The sequence below is a fragment of the Phoxinus phoxinus genome, assembly GCF_949152265.1.
Source record: "Phoxinus phoxinus genome assembly, chromosome: 21".
Classification (NCBI taxonomy): Eukaryota; Metazoa; Chordata; class Actinopteri; order Cypriniformes; family Leuciscidae; genus Phoxinus; species Phoxinus phoxinus.
The window spans coordinates 26862893-26886331 of NC_136896.1; the positions used below are offsets into that span (position 1 = coordinate 26862893).

A 23439-nucleotide genomic window follows, 5' to 3' on the forward strand; every position below is an offset into this window, starting at 1 on the left:
CCATTTAATTCACTGTACTTTGTTGTTTGTCGATTGTGCAATATCAAAGCACATTTACAGTATCAAACCAATGTGTCAGAAGTGAATATATGCAGGTTATAAAGCTTTTTAGGTTTATTCTGTTGCTACCGCAGATTATCAAGTGCATGTTATATCACTTTGTGAAAACAAATGAAAAAATATATATTTACAGATGATTTTACCTCCGTATATACCAAATATAATGCTGAAAATAATGCTGTGTGAACCATTTATGTTAAATATGGTCTTGAGAGGTTTGGAAAATTTGAGTCTGGAATTTTGAAATGGAATTGAATATGATACTAATGTGACTGTTGTTCACAGAACTGAAGGAGGCTCAGAAGAAGAAAAAGCAGATGAAGGAAAGATTTAAACAGGAGGAGAGCATCGCTAATGCAATGGTGGTTTGGAACAACGAAATCCTTCCCAACTGGGAGAGCATGTGAGACTATCACCACCTGCAATTATTTATAACTGTGATAAACACGCTCGCTCGGTTGCTAGAACTAGAGCTGCAGCATTTTGAAGGCATTATATTATATTTATTAAGAAACATATTAATAAAATCAGATATAAAATGCACTATTTCATGACGCTGTCTTTCTTCAGGCGTGGCCTGCGGCGTGTGAAGGATCTGTGGTGGCAAGGTCTCCCTCCCAACGTGAGGGGTAAAGTCTGGAGTCTGGCCATTGGGAATGAGCTGAACATAACCTCAGGTTTTATTTTATTTTGACTTTGTCTTTTCATGTTTCATTGAAGAGTCACTTTTGAAGATGCGGTTAAGCCCAGGATTAACTAGAACTTTGGGCAAACAGTCTGTCTGAAGAATGTCATTATGCAGTATTCACATGAACGATTGCAGGTTCGCCTGAGGCCATTTTTAACCTCCTTTATGACAAAGAAATTCCTAAAGATATTTGGCTGAGCTTCTTTCTGACACTCCCAAAAGAGAACGATTTCTGCACTTTATTTAAATTTAAAGTTCTAGTTAGACTTTTAAAGTTTTAGTTTCTACCAGACATTTCTTCTGCTTTTTGAAAGGTTTTATGATTAAAACTGAGCTGCTTTATGTTCCTTTCCATTCCTCAGATTTGTACGAGATCTTTCTCTCGCGGGCCAAAGAGCGCTGGAAGAGCTTCAGAGAGACAGGCAGTGAGATGGAGTCAGATGGTACGTCTTTCATCCCTCAGGCAGCCCACTGGAGCATTTTAGACACACCAAACTCGAGTACAATAAGACTAAGACAATGAGTCAGTTGAACCAATTCACAAATCGGTCAGTTATTCATTAGCGAATCAGTAATCACAAACTGATGAAATTCGTTCAATGAATCTGTTGAATCTGAATGATTCATTAGTGAATCAGTCTGAATTTGAATGGGTTACAACTAAAGCTGCACGATTATTATTATTATAGAGATCACGATTCTCCCACGATTCTGAATAGACAACTAAATAAAATGTAAATTACTAGACAAAATGTTAATTGTTTTATTAAAGGTACAATATGTAAGATTTGCATTAAAATAACCCAAAATCACAAGGCCAGTGTTATATATTTTGTTAAGTTGATTACTTACAATATCCCAAATGTTTCCAACTATTTTTAAATCGTGAGAAAATTGCGATTTTAACCGAGGAAGCGGGGCGTGTGAGCGGGTGAGCTAGGAGTCGCCAGTCAATGACGTCATATCCGCGTTACCCTCGGTTTCCGCTCGTACTGCGTGGAGTCCTGGACAAATGCGGAAGTTGTGGTTGTAGCGTCTATCAAGCAACAAACGTAAGCTTGTTTCGTGCAGTCGTTATGGAACACAATTATTCTTTACCGATTAACAGCTGGTTCTGTAGACAAAGACAAGTCCCATAAACGTACGGGGCAATATATATTCCAAATGTAGCATTCGGTAATAGTTATGTTTATGAAAGGCAAGTATTATTGCTTTAGGTTTGTGTTTAGTTTATTGACATTGTTTATCACGTCTGGTGTTTATGGCCATGTAAATAAATATAGCATGTGTTATACATAAAGATTAATCCGTCTTTTGGCAAATGATGTGGTTATGTTCGAATGTACTTTTACAACAATTATGTGTTTATGAACACATAAAACTGCGCAACGTTATCACAACAATGAATTCGACAAATACAGTAACATCTATGATAACCAATTTAGTATTAAGCCTTACTTTTCTTGCGGTTAATTAATTTTAATGAAATCAAAGCATGTCATTAAATGCAACATTTATAAAAATAGAACTTTACCTCATCCATGAATATGATTTTTCGATTCCCGTCTGACTGATTTATATCCACGGATGGAGTTAAAAATGACAGTTCCCATGATTCCACGCTCCTTCACATCGTCATCAAGCTACACTGTTGTTGTTTGGAATGTAGCGCCCTCTAGCGGCAGAAAATTTAGCATATTGTACCTTTAATTATAATTAATTATTCTTTTTTTTTAATGGTTTGAATGAATGATTCAATGGCTCTCTCATAAAGGCTTCACTTGTTTCATTACTGGATGAATCAGCGTTTTTGAACAAATCTACATTTTTAACAGTCGCTTGCGGATGTTGTTAATAGCGTGACAATGTTACTTACTACCGGAGACATCAGTGTTTATATCTGAACTATAAACTTTTATCCCAGTACTTCTGTTATGATTTGAATTATTGTAAGACAGAGATAATGATACTGTGTGGTTGAAAAGACTCTTTTGAAGCTGTTTCGAACAGTACATGATAACTGCTCTCTCTGGGTCAGCGGCAATGCCAACACAGATTTGAATGTTTCTGGTGTGATTTTGTCAAAGATTTAATAAACACAGAAGCGAATTATTGTCACTTAGGAATGAGATCACATGGGTGTTTGAATCTAGATCATTATCTTTTAACGATTAATCGTGCAGCTCTAGTTTTATCAATCCACTTTTCTATATCCAGTACTTGGAAACTGACAAAAATGTGAACTAAATCGGTTTAATCGGTTGAACTAATTTGCTCTGCATGATTCATTAGTGAATCAATCAGAATTTGCTCAACAATTTACTCAGTGAATCAGTTGAACCAATTCAAAATTCGGTCTGAATAATTCATTATTGAAACAGTCTGTATTTTAAAAGTTTTTAGCAATTGGTTCAGTGAATCAACTCTGTCTGAAAGATTCATAAGCGAATCAATCTGAATTTGAGTCCACTATGCCTATTCAGTAATCTTAAACTGGAAAGTTCTTGGAAATTCATTGGTCAGGAAGTGCAACAGTTGTTTGTGTCTCTATGCGAGTGTCTGACTTCCAGTTCTCCCCAGTCGCCTTTCTCCTCATTTTATTTGAAGCGGCGGTTATTTCCTTCCTGTGCTGCAAGCACAGACTCGCTAATAACGGGTAATTCGTGTTTTTTGTTTTTCACTTTGCCTTCCAGCTTGTGAACTCTATGAAATGGTGTTTTATTAGCCTGAGCGCTTCCTTCTTTGATGTTCCATAATAAATCTGTTAATAAAGCTGGTTCTTCATCCAGTTTGAACACAAACACATCCTCCTGTTCACATGTGACCCTCATCACAACAGCCAGACTGTTAGCCTCCAGCAATACACTTGAGCAGATCCTCTGGGACTAACAAACACCAGATGAGGCTGTTTATCCACTGCCAGGAATATACTGTAGGAAATCACAGGCTGATAGCGATGTACTGTAGATATACACAAACGTTTGAAAAAAAAAATATATATATATTAAAAAATATATTTTAAGGCTCTTATGTTGGTCCCTATCATTCTAATAATTCTAATACTGATTTGCTGCTCAATTATCAACAATGTTTCTTATTTTTATCAATGTTAAAAGCAGTTTTTGCTTCTAAACATTTGTGTGGAAACTTTTTTAGGATTCTTTGATGAATAGACACTTCAGAATTTATTTGAAACCAAAATCTTTTGTATCATTACAAATGTCTTTAGTCTCACTTTTGACCAATTATAAAAGTATCACCGGTCATTTATTTTTTATAAAAAAACAACAACATTGATAATAATAAGAAATGTCAACCTATTAGAATGATTTCTGAAGGATCATGTGACACTAAAGACTGGAGTAATGAAGCTGAAAATTCAGCTTTGCATCAAAGGAATAAATTACATTTTAAAATATATTCAATTAGAAAACAGTTATTTTAAATTGTAATATTTCACAATATTACTGTTTTTACTGCATTTTCAATCAAATAAATGCAGCCTTGGTGAGCAGAAGAGACCAAAAAAATCATGATTGTTCCAAACTTTTAACCGGTAGTCTAAGATCTCACCGTATTGAAATTCTTGAGATATAACATGATATTTTCACATAATATTGAAATATATTTAACTTTTTTTTTTAAATGAGAGTATATTAGATCTGTATTGGAGTCAGCCATCATTATGTGTTTGTGTTTGTTACAGTGGACAGTGCCGACCGTGAGTCCAGTCTGGATCTGATCAAGCTGGACATCTCGCGCACATTTCCATCGCTCTTCATCTTCCAGAAGGTACTGTTCGCACTCTTCCTGACACTGTTGTTATGGTATCAGTTTAACTGTAACTCTACAGACTCATGTTGGACTGTCTTCTGCTAGGGTGGGCCGTACCATGATCTCCTGCACAGTGTGTTGGGCGCTTACACCTGCTACAGACCTGACGTGGGATATGTGAGTGATCACCAGCGCAATATTTACAGTGATCTTTTGTGTTCCTCTACTGCTTCTCATCTGCGTATTAAAAACACCAGCTCTGTTTAAACACATCGGTCAAAAGTTTGGGGTTGGTAGGAGTTTTTTTTTTTTTTTTTTTATAAGTCTCTTCTGCTCACCAAGGCTGCATTTATTTGATTGAAAATGCAGTAAAAACAGTAATATTGTGAAATATTATCACAATTTAAAATAACTGTTTTCTATTTTAATACATTTTAAAATGTAATTTATTCCTGTGATGCAAAGCTGAATTTTCAGCATCATTACTACAGTCTTTAGTGTCACATGATCCTTCAGAAATCTTTGGTCAATTGAATGCCTCCTTGCTGAATAGAAGTATTAATTTTAAAAAAATTACAGATTTTTTTTCTTACTGTCCCCAAACGTTTGATCGGTAGTGTAGATGGGCAAAACTAGTGAGTTGTTGAGTCGTTTCTAAATATGTGACGTAATAAAATAGTTGTATATTGAATTCTGAGTTGCTAGAGTTCAATCCAGCACTTCATTCAAAGAGCCCGTCTTCATGAAAGCCGTTAGACGACGATAATGACTTTATTTTGTCTGCAGGTTCAGGGCATGTCCTTCATCGCTGCTGTGCTGATTCTCAACCTGGAGGAGGCCGACGCTTTCATCGCCTTCGCCAATCTCCTCAACAAACCCTGTCAGATGGCCTTCTTCAGAGTGGACCACGAGCTGGTACTGCAACGTTTAATAGATCACATTATTTACATTCTGTTGTGGAGGAGTGTTCTTGGTTCAAAACAAGCCAAGTCGACGGCATCTTTTTAGCTGAGATTTTGCTTTAAAGACTACACAAACAGCAGCTTGTTCATGTCCGTAGAGTTTAGTTTTGGGTGGATTGGTCAAGGGGGTTTTCACACATACGTAAATGAGAATTTTGTGTCTCTTTTTTGATTAGATGCTGAAGTACTTTGCAGCGTTTGAGGTGTTCTTTGAAGAAAACCTCCCCAGGCTTTTTAATCACTTCAACAGTTACAACCTCACACCTGACCTGTATCTGATAGACTGGTGAGTCCTTGAAGAAGCTTCTGATGTAGGAAAACAATTCTTGGATATTTGAAATAAGTCTAAAAACTAAGCTTGATGTGTACGTGTGTATGTCTGAGAAAAATGTATTCAATTGATTTCCTGAGGCATTTTTACCATTTTATAAGGGCAATTTGTTCTGACCTTATTAGAAGTAAGAATTTGACACAAAATATGATGCATGCTTTTAATCAATACATTTAATTAGAATAATAAAACCAAATCATTTAGCCTTTTACCAATTTGATTTCGTGCAGTGACTGAATGGATCATTGAATCGTTGATTCATTAAACAATGCTGATTCATTCAGTAGCGAAACACCACTGTGTTACAGAGACGCACAACAGGTCGCTGTGTCTTCATTTGGAACTATTTTTGTTTGTACAGCAAAAAAAGACAAAATTGTGTCTAAAATGTAACTCACAATATTAGCTTGTTTACTTAAAGGCACACTATGTAAGTTCTTTGAATTGAAATATCCAAAAACCGGTAGAACAATGTTAAATATTTTGTTGATTTGTGTACTTACATTATTTCTAAGAATGTTAAATCCACACACATAAGCAATTTTAACCAGGACACGGGCCGTGTCCGTGCGTCGCCTATCAATGACATCATACCTGTGTTACTCTCGATTTCCATTTTATTCTGTAGAAACCATAGAAACACCAAAGACACTTTAATATTTTATGTGTTTTATTGGACACGTGAGCAACTGTTTGAGATACATTTATAGACAGAAAACAAATCATTGTTATATAGCTCAACACAGTCTTTTTGTTTAAATCTCGAGTACCATGTTTAACCATACCTAATATCGATCTAGTTTACTGCAGTGTCTAACAAGTGTCTCATAGTAGCCGCATTGTAGCATTATAACATAACTTTCAACACACTCAAATGTATCTAAACTGTTACCCCACATATATGACTGGAAGAAGCGTAAGAGGTCGTCTACGGCATATTAAAAGCTCCACTGCTCTCGAACCGAAATCATGGCGTCATCAAGCTGCGCCTTCGTTTCAAATAAGCGACCTCTAGCGGCGAAAAATTACATAGTGTGCCTTTAAAGGGATGGTTCGGAGTAATTTCAACCTAGGGTGCCTAGGGAGGTCACCATGACCTCAAGCCAAACACCCCCCCTGTTTTGTTTTTTTGTCCCTCAGTCGAACATTATTAAAGTTAAAGCTTATTTAGAGATATCATCCGAATGGCTTAGTGCAGGTGCTAATGGATCCAAGGTTGTATCTCATAAATGACCCCACCCGGAGTGGTACCAAACTTCTACAGCAATACAAATAGGGTCTGTACTCATAAGAAGAGGCATTGGAAAGTTTGTAAGTACATCAGGAGTTTGCCTGATGGCTTATGCTACCGCTAACATGGACGTCGAGGTCACTTCTGTGATTTGGGAAAAGCACGTAATTTTTGATACAACCTTGGATCCATTAGCGCCTGCACTAAGCCATTCGGATGATATCTCTAAATAAGCTGTAACTTTAATAATGTTCGACTAAGGGGGGAAAAGGCTTCTGGGGGTGTTTGGCTCGAGGTCATGGTGCAAAGGACCCTAGGTTGAAATTACTCCGAACCATCCCTTTAACTGTTTGTTTAAAATCAATATCACGTTTGCTTTAAAACAACAATGTAGTCGATACACCCCTTGTAAGTGTATGTTGTTTAGGACTAGAGTCTGATGCTGCCTTCCATCCACAGTCATCTTTGTGATCATGAAGGCTTAACAAAACACCTGAATGCGTTGTGTTTCCAGGATCTTCACCCTCTACACGAAGTCCCTGCCGTTGGACGTGGCGTGTCGGGTGTGGGATGTGTTCTGCAGAGACGGGGAGGAGTTCCTGTTCCGTACGGGACTCGGGATCCTGCGGCTCTATGAGGAAGTGCTCCTGCAGATGGATTTCATTCACATCGCTCAGTTCCTGACCAGACTCCCGGAGGACACGCCACCCGAACGCCTCTTCAGCTGCATCGCCAACACTCAGATGATCAGCTGCAACAGGAAGTGGACCCAGGTCAGTTCCTGTCTGAGCCGCTACAGACATCAACCAGAGGAATTTCGCTGTGAGGGAAATGCAGACAGGAAATGAAATGCAAATATGCTCCCGGCTACATTTTACTCTCTTCAAATATTGTTTTGCATAATCTCTAATAATAGATATCTAGTAAAATGAATCTGTGTGAAGTTGTTTTGAGGAAACGACAGGATTTTCATGTATTATATTGTATAACCCTTCGTGATAATGAGTATAGCTCCACCTGCAGGGAGTTTGATTTGTCTGCTTGTGATTTGTGTGGCGTTCCTTATAACACACGTTGTCTTTTTCTCTTCATCAGGTGTTTAATGCCCTCATAAAGGATAAAGAAATGGAAAAAAGCAGCAGTCCTTCAGTGAGAAATTCTTGAACTCTTTCCAATTTTATATTTCTATTATGTTACTCAGATGAATGGATTGGCAGAGAGGATTGTATAAAACTGGGGTTCAAAGAAGTCAATGCAATGTGAAGAAAAAGCTAAACTTGATTCCTGCGTGACCATGCCAGTATTACTGAAGCAAAACTTTGTAGGAATTCAAAACATAAGCCTTTAATGAGACAATATTCCACCAGCTTAGTCATGTACTGTACCAGATACCAGCATCAGGCTTTTTTTTTAATATTCCTCCTTATTGAGAGGAATCATGTGGTGCATTTGAACAAATGTGCCGACAAACACACCATTCACTCTTTTTGTATGCTGAAGTTTGTTTTGAAGGAGATGCATTTGGAGCCTGTTCAATGCACTTGAGATTTATACAATATAATAGGATAGAGGTTCTGAGATTTAAAAAAAATGTGATGTTTCTTTAAATGGTTTTGTTTTGTAGAACAAGACCATAATGAAGTGCAATAGACATTGTAAAAATAAGTCATATGCAGTTAATAATGCAGAAATACTGCATCTAGTGTGTAAGGTATTCAGAAGCATTTTGCTGAAGAATTATTGCATTTTGGAAGTCGACATCCCATTGTTCTTCTTTTAAAACACTAATATGTAGCCTAATTTTAAAACTAAATCTTATTCTTGTCAGTGTGACAGTAGAGCCCACAAGCTCGAGGTGAATAATGCATTCAGACGTGTGTGTGCTTAATGTACATTTTTCTAAAATTAACTGACATTTGCCAGTTAAAGAATAAGAATGTGTGGTATAATAATCAAATTTGAGTCATTTTTGTGCTTTATTTCGGTTTAAAAAATTGACAAAATGCATTGTTTATTGTGGATTTTACCCCTAATATCTGTAAATATTGGGTCTCTAAACATTTTTCGATTTGGTGATGTGTCTTGATGAAAAATGTAAATTGTATCATTAATTCTTGGTTTGTTTTCTACACACTCCTTGTTTTATTGTACAGTTTTCATACTCGAGTGAAGATAAATTGTAAATAGGTGAAATATTTCACACCACAAAATTCAAATGTGTAAATAAATCTAAAACTACCATTTTTGTTGTTTTTATTTTATTTAGCGTGACAAATACAATTTGTGTTCTTTTTGTTTATACCTTAGTTGTGTTAAACACAATCTATTCAAGCAAATACATTGAAAGAGAATAAATGAAAACAAATACTTACAAATGATAAACACTGAAATGTATAAAAGCTAATTAAAAGTTGAATTAAATTGGGGTAATCAATACTGAAATTAATTTAGAGGAAAAATCAATAATTTCGTAAAAGCAGAAGTGTCCGTTCATCCAGATCACCAGGTGGCGCTCGAAGGCAGCGTGACGTCTGCCCCTGCATTCATCGAAGATCTCCGGTGGTTTACTTCCGGTCCATGTGGTACATGTGTGAAGAGGGGATACATGCACTTTTTATGGATTAAATTGATTAACACATTTAAAACGTCATTGATAATTGAAGCGAATCACTCATCAAAATGGGCCCGGTAAGTTATTTTGTAATTATAACACAAACTAATGCGCGAGTGAGTTTAAAAACACACGCTGCTGTTCGTCATATTGCTGAGCTTCAGATTCAGCGTGTAAGAGTAAAGCTTCAGATTTAACAGCCCTTGTTTATCATATATTATTTTAGTCAAAACTATAAACAATACTAGCCTAGCCTCTACTGTATCATATACTGTACTTGTGTTGTCCCTACAGGATAATATCAAACGACACTTTTCATCATACTATAACGTTACTAGCTTTACCCCTAACGTTATAGTATATAGTACCCCTAACTCAATCATGCTGTACTAAACACCTGGTGTATCAGATCATATATATATATATAGCATACTGCTCAGTGCTCACACACATACAGTACCGGTCAAAAGTTTGGAAACATTACTATTTTCAATGTTTTTGAAAGAAGTCTCTCATGCTCATCATGCCTGCATTTATTTGATCAAAAGTACATTTAAATCAGTGATGTTGTGATGTGAAATATTATTACAATTTAAAATAATGGCTTTGTATTTTAAAATACTCTTCATTGTCATCCAGTGTGATCCTTCAGAAATCATTCTAACATGCTGATTTATTATGAATATTGTAAACCGTTGTGCTGCTTAATATATATATATGTTTACAACCTATAATACTTTTTCAGGATTCTTTGATTCTTTTGAGATTTTTTTGGAACTTGCCATAGAATATTGAAAAAAAGGATCTCAAAAATCAAGCAGCACAACTTTTTCCAACATTGATAATAAATCAGCTCAGATCAAATACATCAGATCATGTGACTCTAAGGACTGGAGAAATGGCTGATGAAAATTCAGCTTTGGATCACGGGAATACGTTATATTTTAAAGTATAACAAAATGGAAAAGCATTATTTTAAATTGTATTAATAATGCACAATATTACTTTTTTTTCTTTTCTTTTTCTTAAAAAAAAATGCAGGCTTGATGAGCAAAAGAGACTTATTTCAAAAACATTAAAAGTAGTAATGTTTCCAAAATCTTGACCGGTACTATATATGTAAAATATATGTTTACTATATATTTTATATATATATATATATTTATATATTTATATATATATATATATATATATATATATATATATATATATATATATATATATATTAGGGCTGTCAAAAAATGTATCGCTGTTAATCGCATCCAAAATAAAAGTTTGTGTTTGCATAATATATGTGTGTGTACTGTGTATAATTATTTTGTATAAATACACACACATTCATGTATATATTTAAGAAATATTTTCATTTATATACTGTATATACATTTATATAATTTATATTATATATAAATATTTTATATATAAACATTTTTCTTAAATATATACATGATTGTGTGTGTTTTTATTTATATAAATAATTATACACAGTACACACACATATATTATGTAAACACAAACTTTTATTTTGGATGCGATTAATCGCGATTAATCTTTTGACAGCCCTAATATATATATATGAGAGAGAGAGAGATTCTTAAAGACTACTTATTGTCAATGTTTAAAAAAAAATCTTTGAAATCTTAATTTGAAGTGCAAATTTGCAAACGTAGTTTTACAGTCACACCAGTCCATATGTGTCTATTTTGCTCTCTTGATGTGTAGAGTTGAACCCCTTCATTGCTGTTTTTTATTTTTCTGAGTCATAACTGATTTGTATAATAGTCAATAGTCAATACACGACTGGTTAACCTTGTATTATATTGCAATACACTATGTTTTGGTACACTTTTTTTGGCATATTTTACAAGTCTTGAATTCTGTTTTGCTTCATCTGTCATATGTATAAACAACTTGTGTCTTATGTATATAATTGTAACGTACACCAGCCTGCATTATTTAACTGTGCTTTAATGCATCTTTCACACAAGGCTTCCAAAAAGAACAAGAAAAAGAGGCCTAGCTTTAGGAAGCTGCTGAAAACCAGCAATCTGAAGCTAGAAAACAAACAGAAGAATCGACAGTTTAAGCAGCAGAGCTCAGCTAAGAAACAGCGCAAAGAGCAGCGCAAACTTCGGCAGGCCATCACTGATGTGTCCCATCAGACCCTCAAACCCCTGGAGCGCTACAAGAAGAGACCAGGTGAACGCGCACACTGCTTTCTGATGATGTTCATTACTCCTGCTCAGTGTGGTAATGATGATGTATGATTCCAGAGGATGAAGAGGAGGAGGAGGAGTTCCTGGAGTCTCTGCCCACTGATATGATGGATGAGGACGACCTCGAGCAGATCAAAGCCATGGCACATAAAGCTTCCTTTCTGACTCGAGACATCTCATCAAGGTCTTTATCAGATCTTCATAGGCTGTGGACACAGCGTCCAGCTGATAATGTCTGTTGTGATTAGGGCTTTGCGATATTGAAGAAAAACGCAATATGCGATAACTCCTTAAATAATCGCGATATTCGATATGCGATACGATAATGCTTAAAGTGTGTAAAATAAACTTAAATTATCTTTAAAATATATTTAAAATGATATAACCTACATGTTATACATTCTTTTTATGACAAGAAAGTGAACATCAGCGTTTTACTGTAGCATAAGTGTTATTTTAAAGGAACACTCCGACTTTTTGGGACTTTAGGCTATTCAACTTATCCCCCAGAGTTAGATAAGTCCATACATACCTTTTTCATCTCCGTGCGTGCTATAAGTCTGTTTGACGCACCCACCGCTAGCCTAGCTTAGCACAAAGACTGGATGTAAATGGTTGCAGCTAGCATACTAATCCAAATAAGTGACAAAATAACGCAAACATTTTCCTATTTACATGTTGTGATTTGTATAGTCACAGAGTGTACAAAAAACAAAGTCACATGAGACACAGACATATTTTAACCGTATAAATACTGGGAACTATATCCCCTGAATATAGGGCGGAGTGATAACCGCAGCGCACCTGAGACGCGCTCTGAACGAACTCTCTGCTCCTCACCACGGCGCGTCTCAGGTGCTGCGGTTATCACTCCGCCCAAGTAGCAGTGCTTCGCCTTCTGAGAATATAGTTCCCAGTATTTATATGGTTAAAATATGTCTGTGTCTCATATGACTTTGTTTTTTGTACACTCTGTGACTATACAAATCACAACATGTAAATAGGAAAATGTTTGCGTTATTTTGTCACTTATTTGGATTAGTATGCTAGCTGCAACCATTTACATCCAGTCTTTGTGCTAAGCTAGGCTAGCGGTGGGTGCGTCAAACAGACTTATAGCACGCACGGAGATGAAAAAGGTATGTATGGACTTATCTAACTCTGGGGGATAAGTTGAATAGGCTAAAGTCCCAAAAAGTCGGAGTGTTCCTTTAACATCAGTGTAAACCACAGGGTTTCAGGTTATCCTACATTAGGTTTATTCAATAAAAGATACTTAATCATAAAATATAAAAATAAAACATTGCTTAGTTTTCACTGTATAAATTAAATGTATCCTGATACTTATTAAAGCTAAGACATTTTTTGTCTTTTGTTCATGACCCCATATTGCAAGCTGTTGCGATATGCATATTGCGATATATACATTTGTGATATTTCGATAAATTCGATATATTGTGCAGCCCTAGTTGTGATCATCTTTTCTTTTGTGAAAACTTGCAGTGCTCCAGTTCATGCTAAGAAGCGTAAGTCGGAGCAGTCTGTGGAGAAGTACGAGAAGATGCCCAGGAAGATGCAGCAGAAGAAGGAGAAAGAGCTGATTCACCTGCTGCCCATCAAAGACAAGAGCGGCCTGATCCCTCAGTCCATGGAGAAGCCCGGTGTGTGTCCACTCGTGAGGCTTCAGTCGATGCTGTAGTGCTAGAGAGTGTGTTGTGATGAACTGTGCTGTTTGTGTCCTCTAGATGTGCCTGAGGCGGAGGAGGAACTGAAGGACCAGGAGGAGTTCGAAATGGGTTAGTAGTGTGCATCCCTCACTTCTTCAAATGCTAATGTCTTTCATCTCAAGGGTTGGGACAGCGCGGTGTAGTCGTTTTTGTTGTCATGTCTTGTTTTAGAAGAAAAAAACACTTTTTTTGTTAGCCTAACACCTTTGATGCAAAATATTTAATGTAAAAAAAATAATAATAATGATGTATTGTCTGAGATTATATTATTTATAAGCTAATATTTCTAGAATTTAACACAATTGAATGTTTACAAGTTCTCTGATGTTGGATAATGGTCACATGACATGCGGGCAAACTAATAAAATATTTAATATTTTTTAGTAAGTGTTTTATTTTGGTTGTTTTTAATTTTTAAATGACTTATTTTCATTTTAAATATTTGTGATTTAATAAATTATATTAAATAATAGCTGTTCATCCACTCATGAACCCCTTGCAGTTTGGGACTTTGGTAAACCATACTATAACTTTTTTTTAGGTTGTATTAAATAGTTTAAAATTCACATTCAAGTCATTGATAATGTTATAAAAGTTATCTATTTCAAGTAAATGTTCTTTTGAACAAAACAGTACAATACAATTTCATTTCAGCAATTGTTATGCATGTGTTTTTTCTATCTACTAAAGTGTTTTTAAGTTAAATAGTGTGATATTATATATACCGGCCATCAAAAAAAATCACTGTCGGTCAACCACTATTGATAATAAGAAATGTATGTTTTTTGAGCATCAACTCAGTACATTAGAATGCTGGAGTAATGATGCTGAAAATTAGCTTTGCATCACAGGAATAAATTACATTTGAACAAATATTAAAAATTGAAATCAGTTATTTTAAGTTGTTAAATTATTATAAACTGTTTTTACTGTTTTTGATCAATCAAATGCAGCCTTGGTGAGCAGAAGAGACTTCTTTCAAAAAGCGTGTATGCAGTATTTATGTGTTTGATGGTTCAGTGCAGCTTTTTGCTGATATTCTTTGTGATTGTGTTGGACTAACATCAGATGAGGAACCAGAGAGCGGTCCGTCACTCAGTCCTCGCGAGCAGCTGGAGCTGCGGACTCACAGACTGATGGAGAAGAAACTGCACATCGCGAGTCTGTCCTCCGCCGTCCTCGCAGATCCTCATGTTAACGTAAGGCTGTCCCTCACAGGGAACTTCTGCATGTGGTCTGGATTGTTTTTACACGTGTCATGACGTTTCAGATCAAGAAGCTGAAGGAGTTGAGGGCCATGCTAATGGAGACGGACCCATGCGTCGCCGTCACTGTCAGAAAGTTAGTCATGGTCTCCCTCATGGAGGTGTTTAAGGACATCGTGCCAGCATATCGAATCCGGCCACTGACGGAAGAGGAGAAGGCCACGAAGGTACAGTGCCTCAGCTTCCTTTAAAGGGTCACGTTACTGGCCGAGCTTGCATGCTTACTGAAACCCGGTCCAGGTAGTGACGACTGGGCTCCTGCAGGTCCTTAAAAAGCCTTAAATTCAGTTTGATCAAATTTAAGGTCTTAAAATTATATTTTTAAGAGGTCTTACTTTTTTGTCATTTCTTTTTTGTCCTTCTCCAAATTTAAGTTATTAAACTTCAGAAGGCAATGGTTTGATTAAATGCGAGTGCTGTTACGCTCTCTACAGACTTGCAGTTTCGAGCAGTTGTTTTGGTGAATTATTACAATGTTTACTTCATGGTGTTTATATTGTAATATGTTGTAGATGGTTGTAATTGTGCATATTTGATATATACATATATCTCAAAATAAGAGTTTCCGAGGATTTCTTGTTTATAATTATATAGTTTATAACTATATTTTTTAAATCTAGTTTAAAAAGTCCTGCATTATGCATAAAATCTTTTTCTTTTGGTTACTTGATAAACTGCATCTGGCATTTAGTTCAAAGTAAACTTGTATCTTCTCTGTGCGGCGACATTATTTAACAGCGTTATTTATCACGTTGACTTTATAGACTTTTTCAGTATCTGCACAATAATTTGATTATTGCCTTTATTTAAACATCGTATGAGCAAAATCCAATATCTATCAGCTTCGAATTTGTATGAATTAATATATTGGTATATAAACCAACGTCAGTACATGTAGATAACATATTTAAGCATGAAGTTGCCAGATACCCTGTTTTAGATCATAGTCTTAAAAAGGGTCCTAAATTTGATAAAACTCTGCAGATACCATGGATGAGAAAGCAGGATAGACACTAATTGTTAGAATAAATTAAGGGTAAATCTGCCAAATATCGTTGTTTTTGGCTGTGTTTTAATATTTGACTTGAGTTTAAAAAAAAGGCATTTATATACGCAAGGCACAGCAACAAAAACTGCCCTGTTTACCGCTGAGTGTCATTTAAAGTGAAAAATGCTCTTTAGAACTAATCATTCTGGCTGAAGAAGTGGATAATTGGACCCCAGAGACAACGGCATGATTAAATGACTGTATTTAGATATCTTACATGACTCATTGAAGCATGTCCTTGGTTCTCCAGGTGAAAAAAGAGACGCAGCAGCTGAGAGAGTTTGAGGAGGGTCTCGTGAGCCAGTACAAGTTTTACCTGGAGGATCTGGAACAGACAATCAAAGGTAGATCATGTGATCTGTGCTTCTAACTGGTCATTCATCCATTCTCACGGTCCCGTCTGACTGATCTGATGCGGTTTCAGACTGGAAGCAGAAGAAGCAGAAGAGAAGTCAAGCCGTGTCTCTTCAGTGTTATAAAGGTCTCGCTGAAGTGGCCATCAGGTGTATCTGTGATCTGCTGGTTGCTCTGCCACACTTCAATTTCCACAACAACATCATAGTCATGGTGGTGCCCTTGATGAACGACCCCATCAGGACGGTCAGTCTGCTGGGAAATCTCAGCTTTTGGAGGTTTGCATGCGGCGCTGTAGTAATGTGAGGATGTGGTTTTGCGTTCAGGTGTCTGAGATGAGTTGTGAAGCGGTCAGGAAACTGCTCAGACAGGATAAACTGGGTCAGGCCTCTTTAGCAATGGTGAAGGTCATCTCAGGCATGGTCAAGAGCAGGAACTACAACGTCAAGCCAGAGGTACAGTCTCACTGAACAGTGTTTCCTCTATACAAGTTCAAAATGGACAGTTTACTTAAAGGGATAGTTCACCCAAAAATGAAAATTATCCCATAATTTACTCCCCCTCGAGCCATCCCAGGTGTGTATGACTTTCTTCTTTCAGCCAAACACAATCAGAGTGTTAAAATATTCTGACTCTTCCTATCTTTATAATGGGAGTGAATGGTATCTTAGATTTTGAAGCCCAAAAAAGCACATCCATCCATTTTAGACTTTAATTTGTGACCGGTGTTTTGTTCTGCTCTTCATCAATACGTCATGTGTCGGGTCAGAGGTCACTCTTCCACCGGAACTTGAATCACGGCCGTTACCGGAACCCAATGATTATAGTTATTATAGTTAAATATGGATATCACTTCGCTTCAGAAGGCCTTTATTAACCCCTGGAGCCGTGTGAATTACTTTTATAATGGATGGATGCGCTTTTTGTCCTGCTTTTTTATTTTTTTTTAAAGTCATTTACACCTAGGACTGCTTGAGAGTGAGTAAATGATGGGATCATTTTTGGGTGAATTAACACTTTACAAATTGTAAACAATTTTAGCTTTTCTTTCAATTCAAGAACATGGTCAGATTTAAAAACTTCAAAAACTGTATACATGTACTTATTGTGTTCATGTTGTATTGCAAAGTCAATGGGAACCGAAACTGGTTTCCAACATTCTTCAAAATATATATTTTAATTACTTGTGTGTGGACTATCCCTTTAGGATGTGATGTGTGTATGACATCTGGATGCAGATGTTTTGAATGGCTTGTTGTCATGAATGATGTTTGTGATATGAATGCTCAGGTGCTGAAGTGTCTCCTCTGTCTGAGAATAAAAGAAGTGGACATGAAGAAAGATACGGAAGACACTGCGCCCAAAAAGAAGTTTATGTTGTTCAAGGAGAGGAAGACGAGCTTGTCCAGGATGCAGCGGAAGGTGCGCTGAGCCCAGTGTTGTCTATTACATGTCATGATTTAAAGTTGTGCAATGGTTTAGATCAGTGTTTCTTCACTGGTTAAAAACGACACACCAGACACTTCCTGCAACTAGATTCTCCGATCATGGGAGGGTTCTGTTGAAAAGTCTGAGGTCTGTAAGATTTTTCTAAATGTTTTTGAAAGAAGTCTCTTCTGCTCACCAACACTGCATTTACTTGATCAAAAATACAATAAAAACAGTATAATTGTGAAATAGCCTTAACTGTTTAAAATAACTGTTTTTATATTTGAAATTTTAAAATGTGATCAAAGCTGAATTTTCAGCATCATTACTCCAGTCTTCTGTGTCACATGATCCTTCAGAAATCATTCTAATATGATGATTTGCTAATATATATATATATATATATATATATATATATATATTATTAATATTGAAAACAGTTTTGCTGCTTAATGTTAGTGGGGAAAAGTGAAACAGGATTCTTTGCTGAATAGAACGTTTTTCTTTTTTAAGAAAGAAATCTTGTAACATTTTCAATGTCTTCACTGTCATTTTGATCATTTTAAATCATCCTTGCTGAATAAAAGCTTTAGTTTCTTTCAAAGAATCTTACAGACCCCAAACCTTTTTTGAAATATTGTATAATAAACTTAATTACTTTAATACTTTTATACATTTAATCACTAGTTTTGTATTTAATCTTTAAAAGTTGGTAGGTTTGTAACTGAATTCTTTATTTTTTGTTTGAAGAATTTTCTGAAATGTTTATGGAGTAAAATAATGTGAAATGAACTTCCTGAACCGAAGCCGCTGGTAAAGCCGTATATCTACCTGTATATGCTGGTGTGGTTGATTTAAAGAAAAATCTGTTTTATTTCCGTGATCCTCAATGTTCTTGTCCTCAACAGTGGAAAAAAGCCGAGGAGAAGCTGCAGAAAGAGCTTCTGGAAGCTGAGGCGACAGACAGCAAGGACAAGAAAATTAAACTGGTGAGTGTTATTAGAGTAGATGGAGAGTGTTGAACACTTCCTTTTAATGTTATCACTTCTCATCATTCATCTGTCTTTGATTCCAGCACACAGAGACGCTGAACATTGTGTTCCTCATCTACTTCAGAATCCTGAAGAAAGCTCAGAAGTCCATCTTACTGTCCTCCGTTTTAGAAGGTCTTGCGAAGTAAGAACCACATGATGTGTATAACAGCTTTATTATAGCGTTATTACACGGTAGTAAAGCGCTCGCGTCTCTTTTCCTGTGAATAACATGTCAAACTGTTTCCTGAAGGTTTGCTCATCTTATAAACTTGGAGTTCTTCGATGATTTGTTGGCGGTGCTCTTCGGCCTCATCGTATCGGGCGTAAGTGTTTCAACCAGGAGCGTCAGCTTCATGATTTATCAGGGAAACTTGTATACACTAACATCTCATCGTTCTCCTTCTACCAGGATCTGACGTATCGTGAGAGCCTTCATTGCATTCTCACGTCCTTCCACATCCTCTCAGGACAAGGTCAGTTCAGCCTCAGCTCTTGTTTCGGGAACATCCTGCTCTCGCTGAGCTAAAACACATCTCTGTGTCCAACAGGTGACGTCCTCAACATCGACCCTCTGAAGTTCTACAGCCACTTATACAAAACCCTGCTGACGCTGCACGCAGGTGAGATGTCCTGACACGGGGTTCTCTAATATCACTGAAGCACTCAAACGTTTATTTCGAAGTATTACATTTACAATGTTTTTGATTGTGAGACCCGTTAGATGGACTATTGAACATACAATTTACTTAACAAAAAAAGGTCACTAGCATAGTAAATTTGGAGTGCTGTCAATACAGAGAACAATGACAAAAATCGGTGTTGCCTACACCGTGTTATCCTCTTTTTAAAATGTGCACCCTATTGACTTGAATGGGGCACGTTATAAACCTGCTTTTATTTCTCTTATCATCCTTGATGTGTCATTACAAGTGCCCAGCCATGTTGAGTGATTCCTTCAGAGTGAACACGAGTGAATCTGACTGCAGTAGATGTGAAAGATATGAATAAAAATGAGTTATTTCAGCCAGCGCAAATACCTGTATTTACTTCCTGTTTTCGGTCGAAGTCCAAAGTAGTCGATTGTCGAGTTCACGCGCATAGGTTTAGTTACATATGATCTCGACAATCGTGAACTCGACAATATGATCACGTTGACAAGCGTGAACTCGACAATCGACTACTTTGGACTTCGACCGAAAACAGGAAGTAAATACAGGTATTTGCGCTGGCTGAAATAACTCATTTTTATTCATATCTTTCACATCTACTGCAGTCAGATTCACTCGTGTGCAGAAAGCCGCTGTGCTTTACCAGCGGCTTCGGTTCAGGAAGTTCATTTCACATTATTTTACTCCATAAACATTTCAGAAAATTCTTTAAAAAAAAATAATTCAGTCACAAACCTACCAACTTTTAAAGATTAAATACAAAACTAGTGATTAAATGATATATATATATATATATATATATATATATTAGCAAATCATCATATTAGAATGATTTCTCTGTATTGACAGCACTCCAAATTTACAAAAAAAATTAGCTCAATGTTAAAATTGACCGGAGTTCTCCTTTAAATGTGACATTTTGAAGTAGAAAGACTGAAATAGTATTTCAGATTAAATGACAACTTTTACATTTAAAATTAAATTTACAACAAAAATCTTCTTCTTTTTTTCCACAGTGTTTATGCATGTTCTTAACCTCATTAAGCCTACAATGCATGCGATCTTGTAAACATGTTAACCCGTTTTCCTTTCATAAACGGATTAAGCCGATCGTCACAGCGAGATTTCTATCCTTTACTAGCCTGGGAAAACCCAGACCCTCTCAGTTGTAACTGAGTAAGGGTCTGGCAAAGCTCCATAGACAATTCATTTCCACAGGGGCGTCACCAACGGACGTCGGATAGATCTAAAACCAATCAGAGCGATGAATGACATGACGTATGCAGAGCGACGGAGAAACATCTCGAGACTCTCAGCAATTCTCTGTTTGTGTTAACGAAAATGACAATTTTAAATCGCTTGAAACAGACGCTATAGCTGATTCGAACGAGTGATGTTGTGATGTTCCACGGCGGCATCCATCTCTGTAATGTACAAAATCTGCGTCACCGTCTCTGCTCTGTCGTCATCGTGTAAAACGTTTCTGATTGGTGCCGCGATTTCGGCGGATTGGAAATGGGTTTCAATGGGCTCTTTGCCAGACCCACTTGCAGAGCAAATCTAAATTTGCCGGAAGTGGTCTGGGTTTTCCCAGGCTAATCCTTTACCCCCATTTGGTCCAGCAGGACACTATTTTACAACAGCCTAAATTCAATCTGTTCATCATGTCTCCTCAGAAAATGTGGATTATACCGCTCAATTCATATGGATTAGTTTTACAATCTCTTTATGAACTTTTTGAAGCGTCAAAGTGGTAGATGTGTAGCTGTCAATGGAGGGACAGAAATCTCTGATTTCATCAAAATATCTTCATTTGTGTTTCAAAGATGAATGAAAGTCTTACGGGTTTGAAATGACATGAAGCTGAATAATTAATGACAGAATTAAAAATTTTTGGGTAAACTCTCCCTTTAATCACTTCCCTAGTCATGAAATCATCTTTGAGAGCAAGTGGTTCGGGGCCCTACACAACATGTGTACTTTGTGTATAGGGAGGACCAGCATTGTTTATTAGTGTGTATTTTGCTCTCTTGAACACATGGAATGGAAACGCTCAGATATTTATGTTTAATTCACAAACATAGCGATTGTGTTGGACTGTCTGCAGGAAGTGCAAATGATGACACGACGATCGTGCTGCAGTGTCTGGACGTGATGCTGACCAAACGCAGGAAGCAGGTCAATCTGCTGCGGGCGCAGGCCTTCGTGAAGAGACTGAGCACACTCGGCCTGCACGTGCTGCCCGACTCCTGCGTGGGCATCCTGGCAGCCAATAGGACGCTGATGCATGTGAGCCTTCAATTCAGCTAATGGAGGCCTTCGTGCTTATGACTTTTAAGGTGAATGTATGAATTGTGTCTCTTGTGTTTGTGTAGACCTTCCCTAAGTGTGACATCTTACTGGATAATGAGATGCAGGGCAGTGGTGTGTATCTCCCAGAGCTGGATGTGCCTGAATACTGCAACCCCCAGAACACAGGACTGTGGGAGCTTCACTTACTGAAGGTGAAGCGCAATCATGTTCATTCATTATTACTGAGTCAGATTTAAACAGAGTGGGAAATTAAATCCCCTTTTCCTTCATTCATTTATTTTAAAGTCCCCAGTAGGCTTCAGTTTAATGAATTCTCCAAAAATTAAGTTGCTCCGAGTTGAAATTACATTGAGAAAAAGCACATAAGTCGCATCAGTGTGTCACACATTTTGTTACATATATAAATAATGTAAAATACGGGTAGATAAAATGAAACGTTTACAAATATTAACAACACAAAAAAAGTGTTTTAGTTCCCCTCACTCAGCAAATTCAACACGTATTATGAAAGCAAAGCCTAAACATATTTAGTTAAAGCAAAATTGAAACTACCGGTTTGTCGGAAATGCCCTGAATGTGTGTGTGTGTGTGTGTGTGTATAAAAACTTGGGCTCACGAACCTGTCATCCAAATGTGTGCGTTTTGGAATACAAGTTGCTGCACATTTCAGATGATAAAAACAACAAAATATTCTGGGGCCAATGAAAGTTTTGGGAAAATGCCGGTTTGAGAGTTAATCATAAATAACATGCAGTCTTAAATATTACAGCTCAAAATACTTAAGTCTAGAAAAAAAGGTCTCAGTAATGAGTTGTTGGATGAAGAGGATTCCTGATTTAAATGTTGTGATTCTAGAGACACTATCACCCCGTGGTGAGGAAGTTCGCTGCTCATCTCATGAAGGGCGCTCCCAGTGAGGGTTCAGGCGCTCTCAGCATGGAGCTCAGCAGAAGGTAGAGACCGCCGGCTGCAGATTTCAGGTTTCCTGCAGATGAATGGAGATGTTGATGGTATTTCTCTGTGTGCAGGACTCCAGTGCAGCTGTTTGAAGAATACAGTGTTAAAGACATGACCTTCAACCCGCCTGTCGCAGGGCCGCCCACAAAGAAAAAGGTCTTTCTCCATCTCACAATGCTTTACTTTTTTCTTTTTTACTTTTTTTTTTCTGAATATTTCTTTAATTTTGTGTTACAGGAACATTTCACAATCGGTCATGCGTTTTTCGATCCAGACCTGAAGTCACAGATTGATGCTGCTCTTCAAACCGAGAGCGAGCACATGAGTCTAGACTTTACATTACAACACACACTGCAGGAAACATGAATGAAAGTTGGGAAAAGCTATTTTCTATCGATGTGTGTAAAATAAATGCTCCAAGATACAATCTTTGATCTTTTTTATTGACATCATTTAGCATATGCACTGATGTAGAAGACGCTGTTTCACCAAAAAATGGGTTATTCAACACTATTGATGAAAGCAGTTGATTCGGTAGTTTCAAGTAAACGAATAACCCAATATTGACATCACAATATTGACGATACATTCCTATAGCATTTTACGTGTGCTGAAAACCATTAAAGTTCATGTTTTAAACTCCAAAGAGACAGATGTTCTTGATTAACTATCAATGCAATAAAATAACAGCATTGTCATGCTATAAAGTTAAAAAAAATGCTTGTTCAAAACAAAGTAATGGTAAATATACATTGAAAACACACGAGACAAT

The 23439-nt window shown here is 36.8% G+C and overlaps 2 protein-coding genes across 6 annotated transcripts in view; both read left to right on the forward strand.

The window, feature by feature from the left end:
- The window catches only part of tbc1d12b (TBC1 domain family, member 12b), a 38402-nt gene extending 29113 nt beyond the window's left edge, over positions 1 to 9289 (forward strand). For all 5 annotated transcript variants that reach the window (XM_079594604.1, XM_079594606.1, XM_079594608.1 and 2 more), the window contains 9 exons: positions 346 to 463; positions 631 to 737; positions 1111 to 1191; positions 4455 to 4540; positions 4628 to 4699; positions 5309 to 5437; positions 5661 to 5770; positions 7561 to 7819; positions 8142 to 9289. In XM_079594604.1, the coding sequence (XP_079450730.1) occupies positions 346 to 463; positions 631 to 737; positions 1111 to 1191; positions 4455 to 4540; positions 4628 to 4699; positions 5309 to 5437; positions 5661 to 5770; positions 7561 to 7819; positions 8142 to 8210 (1031 nt within the window). In that variant the 3' untranslated portion in view covers positions 8211 to 9289. The remainder of the gene's footprint in view (positions 1 to 345; positions 464 to 630; positions 738 to 1110; positions 1192 to 4454; positions 4541 to 4627; positions 4700 to 5308; positions 5438 to 5660; positions 5771 to 7560; positions 7820 to 8141) is intronic.
- Positions 9290 to 9536: 247 nt separating this feature from the next.
- Positions 9537 to 23377, forward strand: noc3l (NOC3-like DNA replication regulator). Its single transcript, XM_079595347.1, has 21 exons — positions 9537 to 9734; positions 11646 to 11856; positions 11931 to 12057; positions 13377 to 13534; positions 13619 to 13669; positions 14669 to 14799; positions 14871 to 15032; positions 16164 to 16257; positions 16338 to 16513; positions 16594 to 16722; positions 17558 to 17689; positions 18604 to 18684; positions 18771 to 18871; positions 18980 to 19052; positions 19139 to 19202; positions 19278 to 19349; positions 21505 to 21686; positions 21773 to 21901; positions 22566 to 22663; positions 22739 to 22823; positions 22905 to 23377. The coding sequence occupies exons 1-21, from the start codon at positions 9726 to 9728 to the stop codon at positions 23031 to 23033; spliced, it is 2394 nt and encodes a 797-aa protein (XP_079451473.1). The 5' UTR covers positions 9537 to 9725; the 3' UTR covers positions 23034 to 23377.
- Positions 23378 to 23439: the final 62 nt, after the last annotated feature.

Bases quoted from the DNA above. Each gene is read 5' to 3' on its own strand.
- noc3l (XM_079595347.1), top strand. The intron at 13,670-14,668 runs GTTAGTAGTGTG...GACTAACATCAG, and splicing joins CCAGGAGGAGTTCGAAATGG to ATGAGGAACCAGAGAGCGGT. The intron at 14,800-14,870 runs GTAAGGCTGTCC...ATGACGTTTCAG, and splicing joins TCGCAGATCCTCATGTTAAC to ATCAAGAAGCTGAAGGAGTT.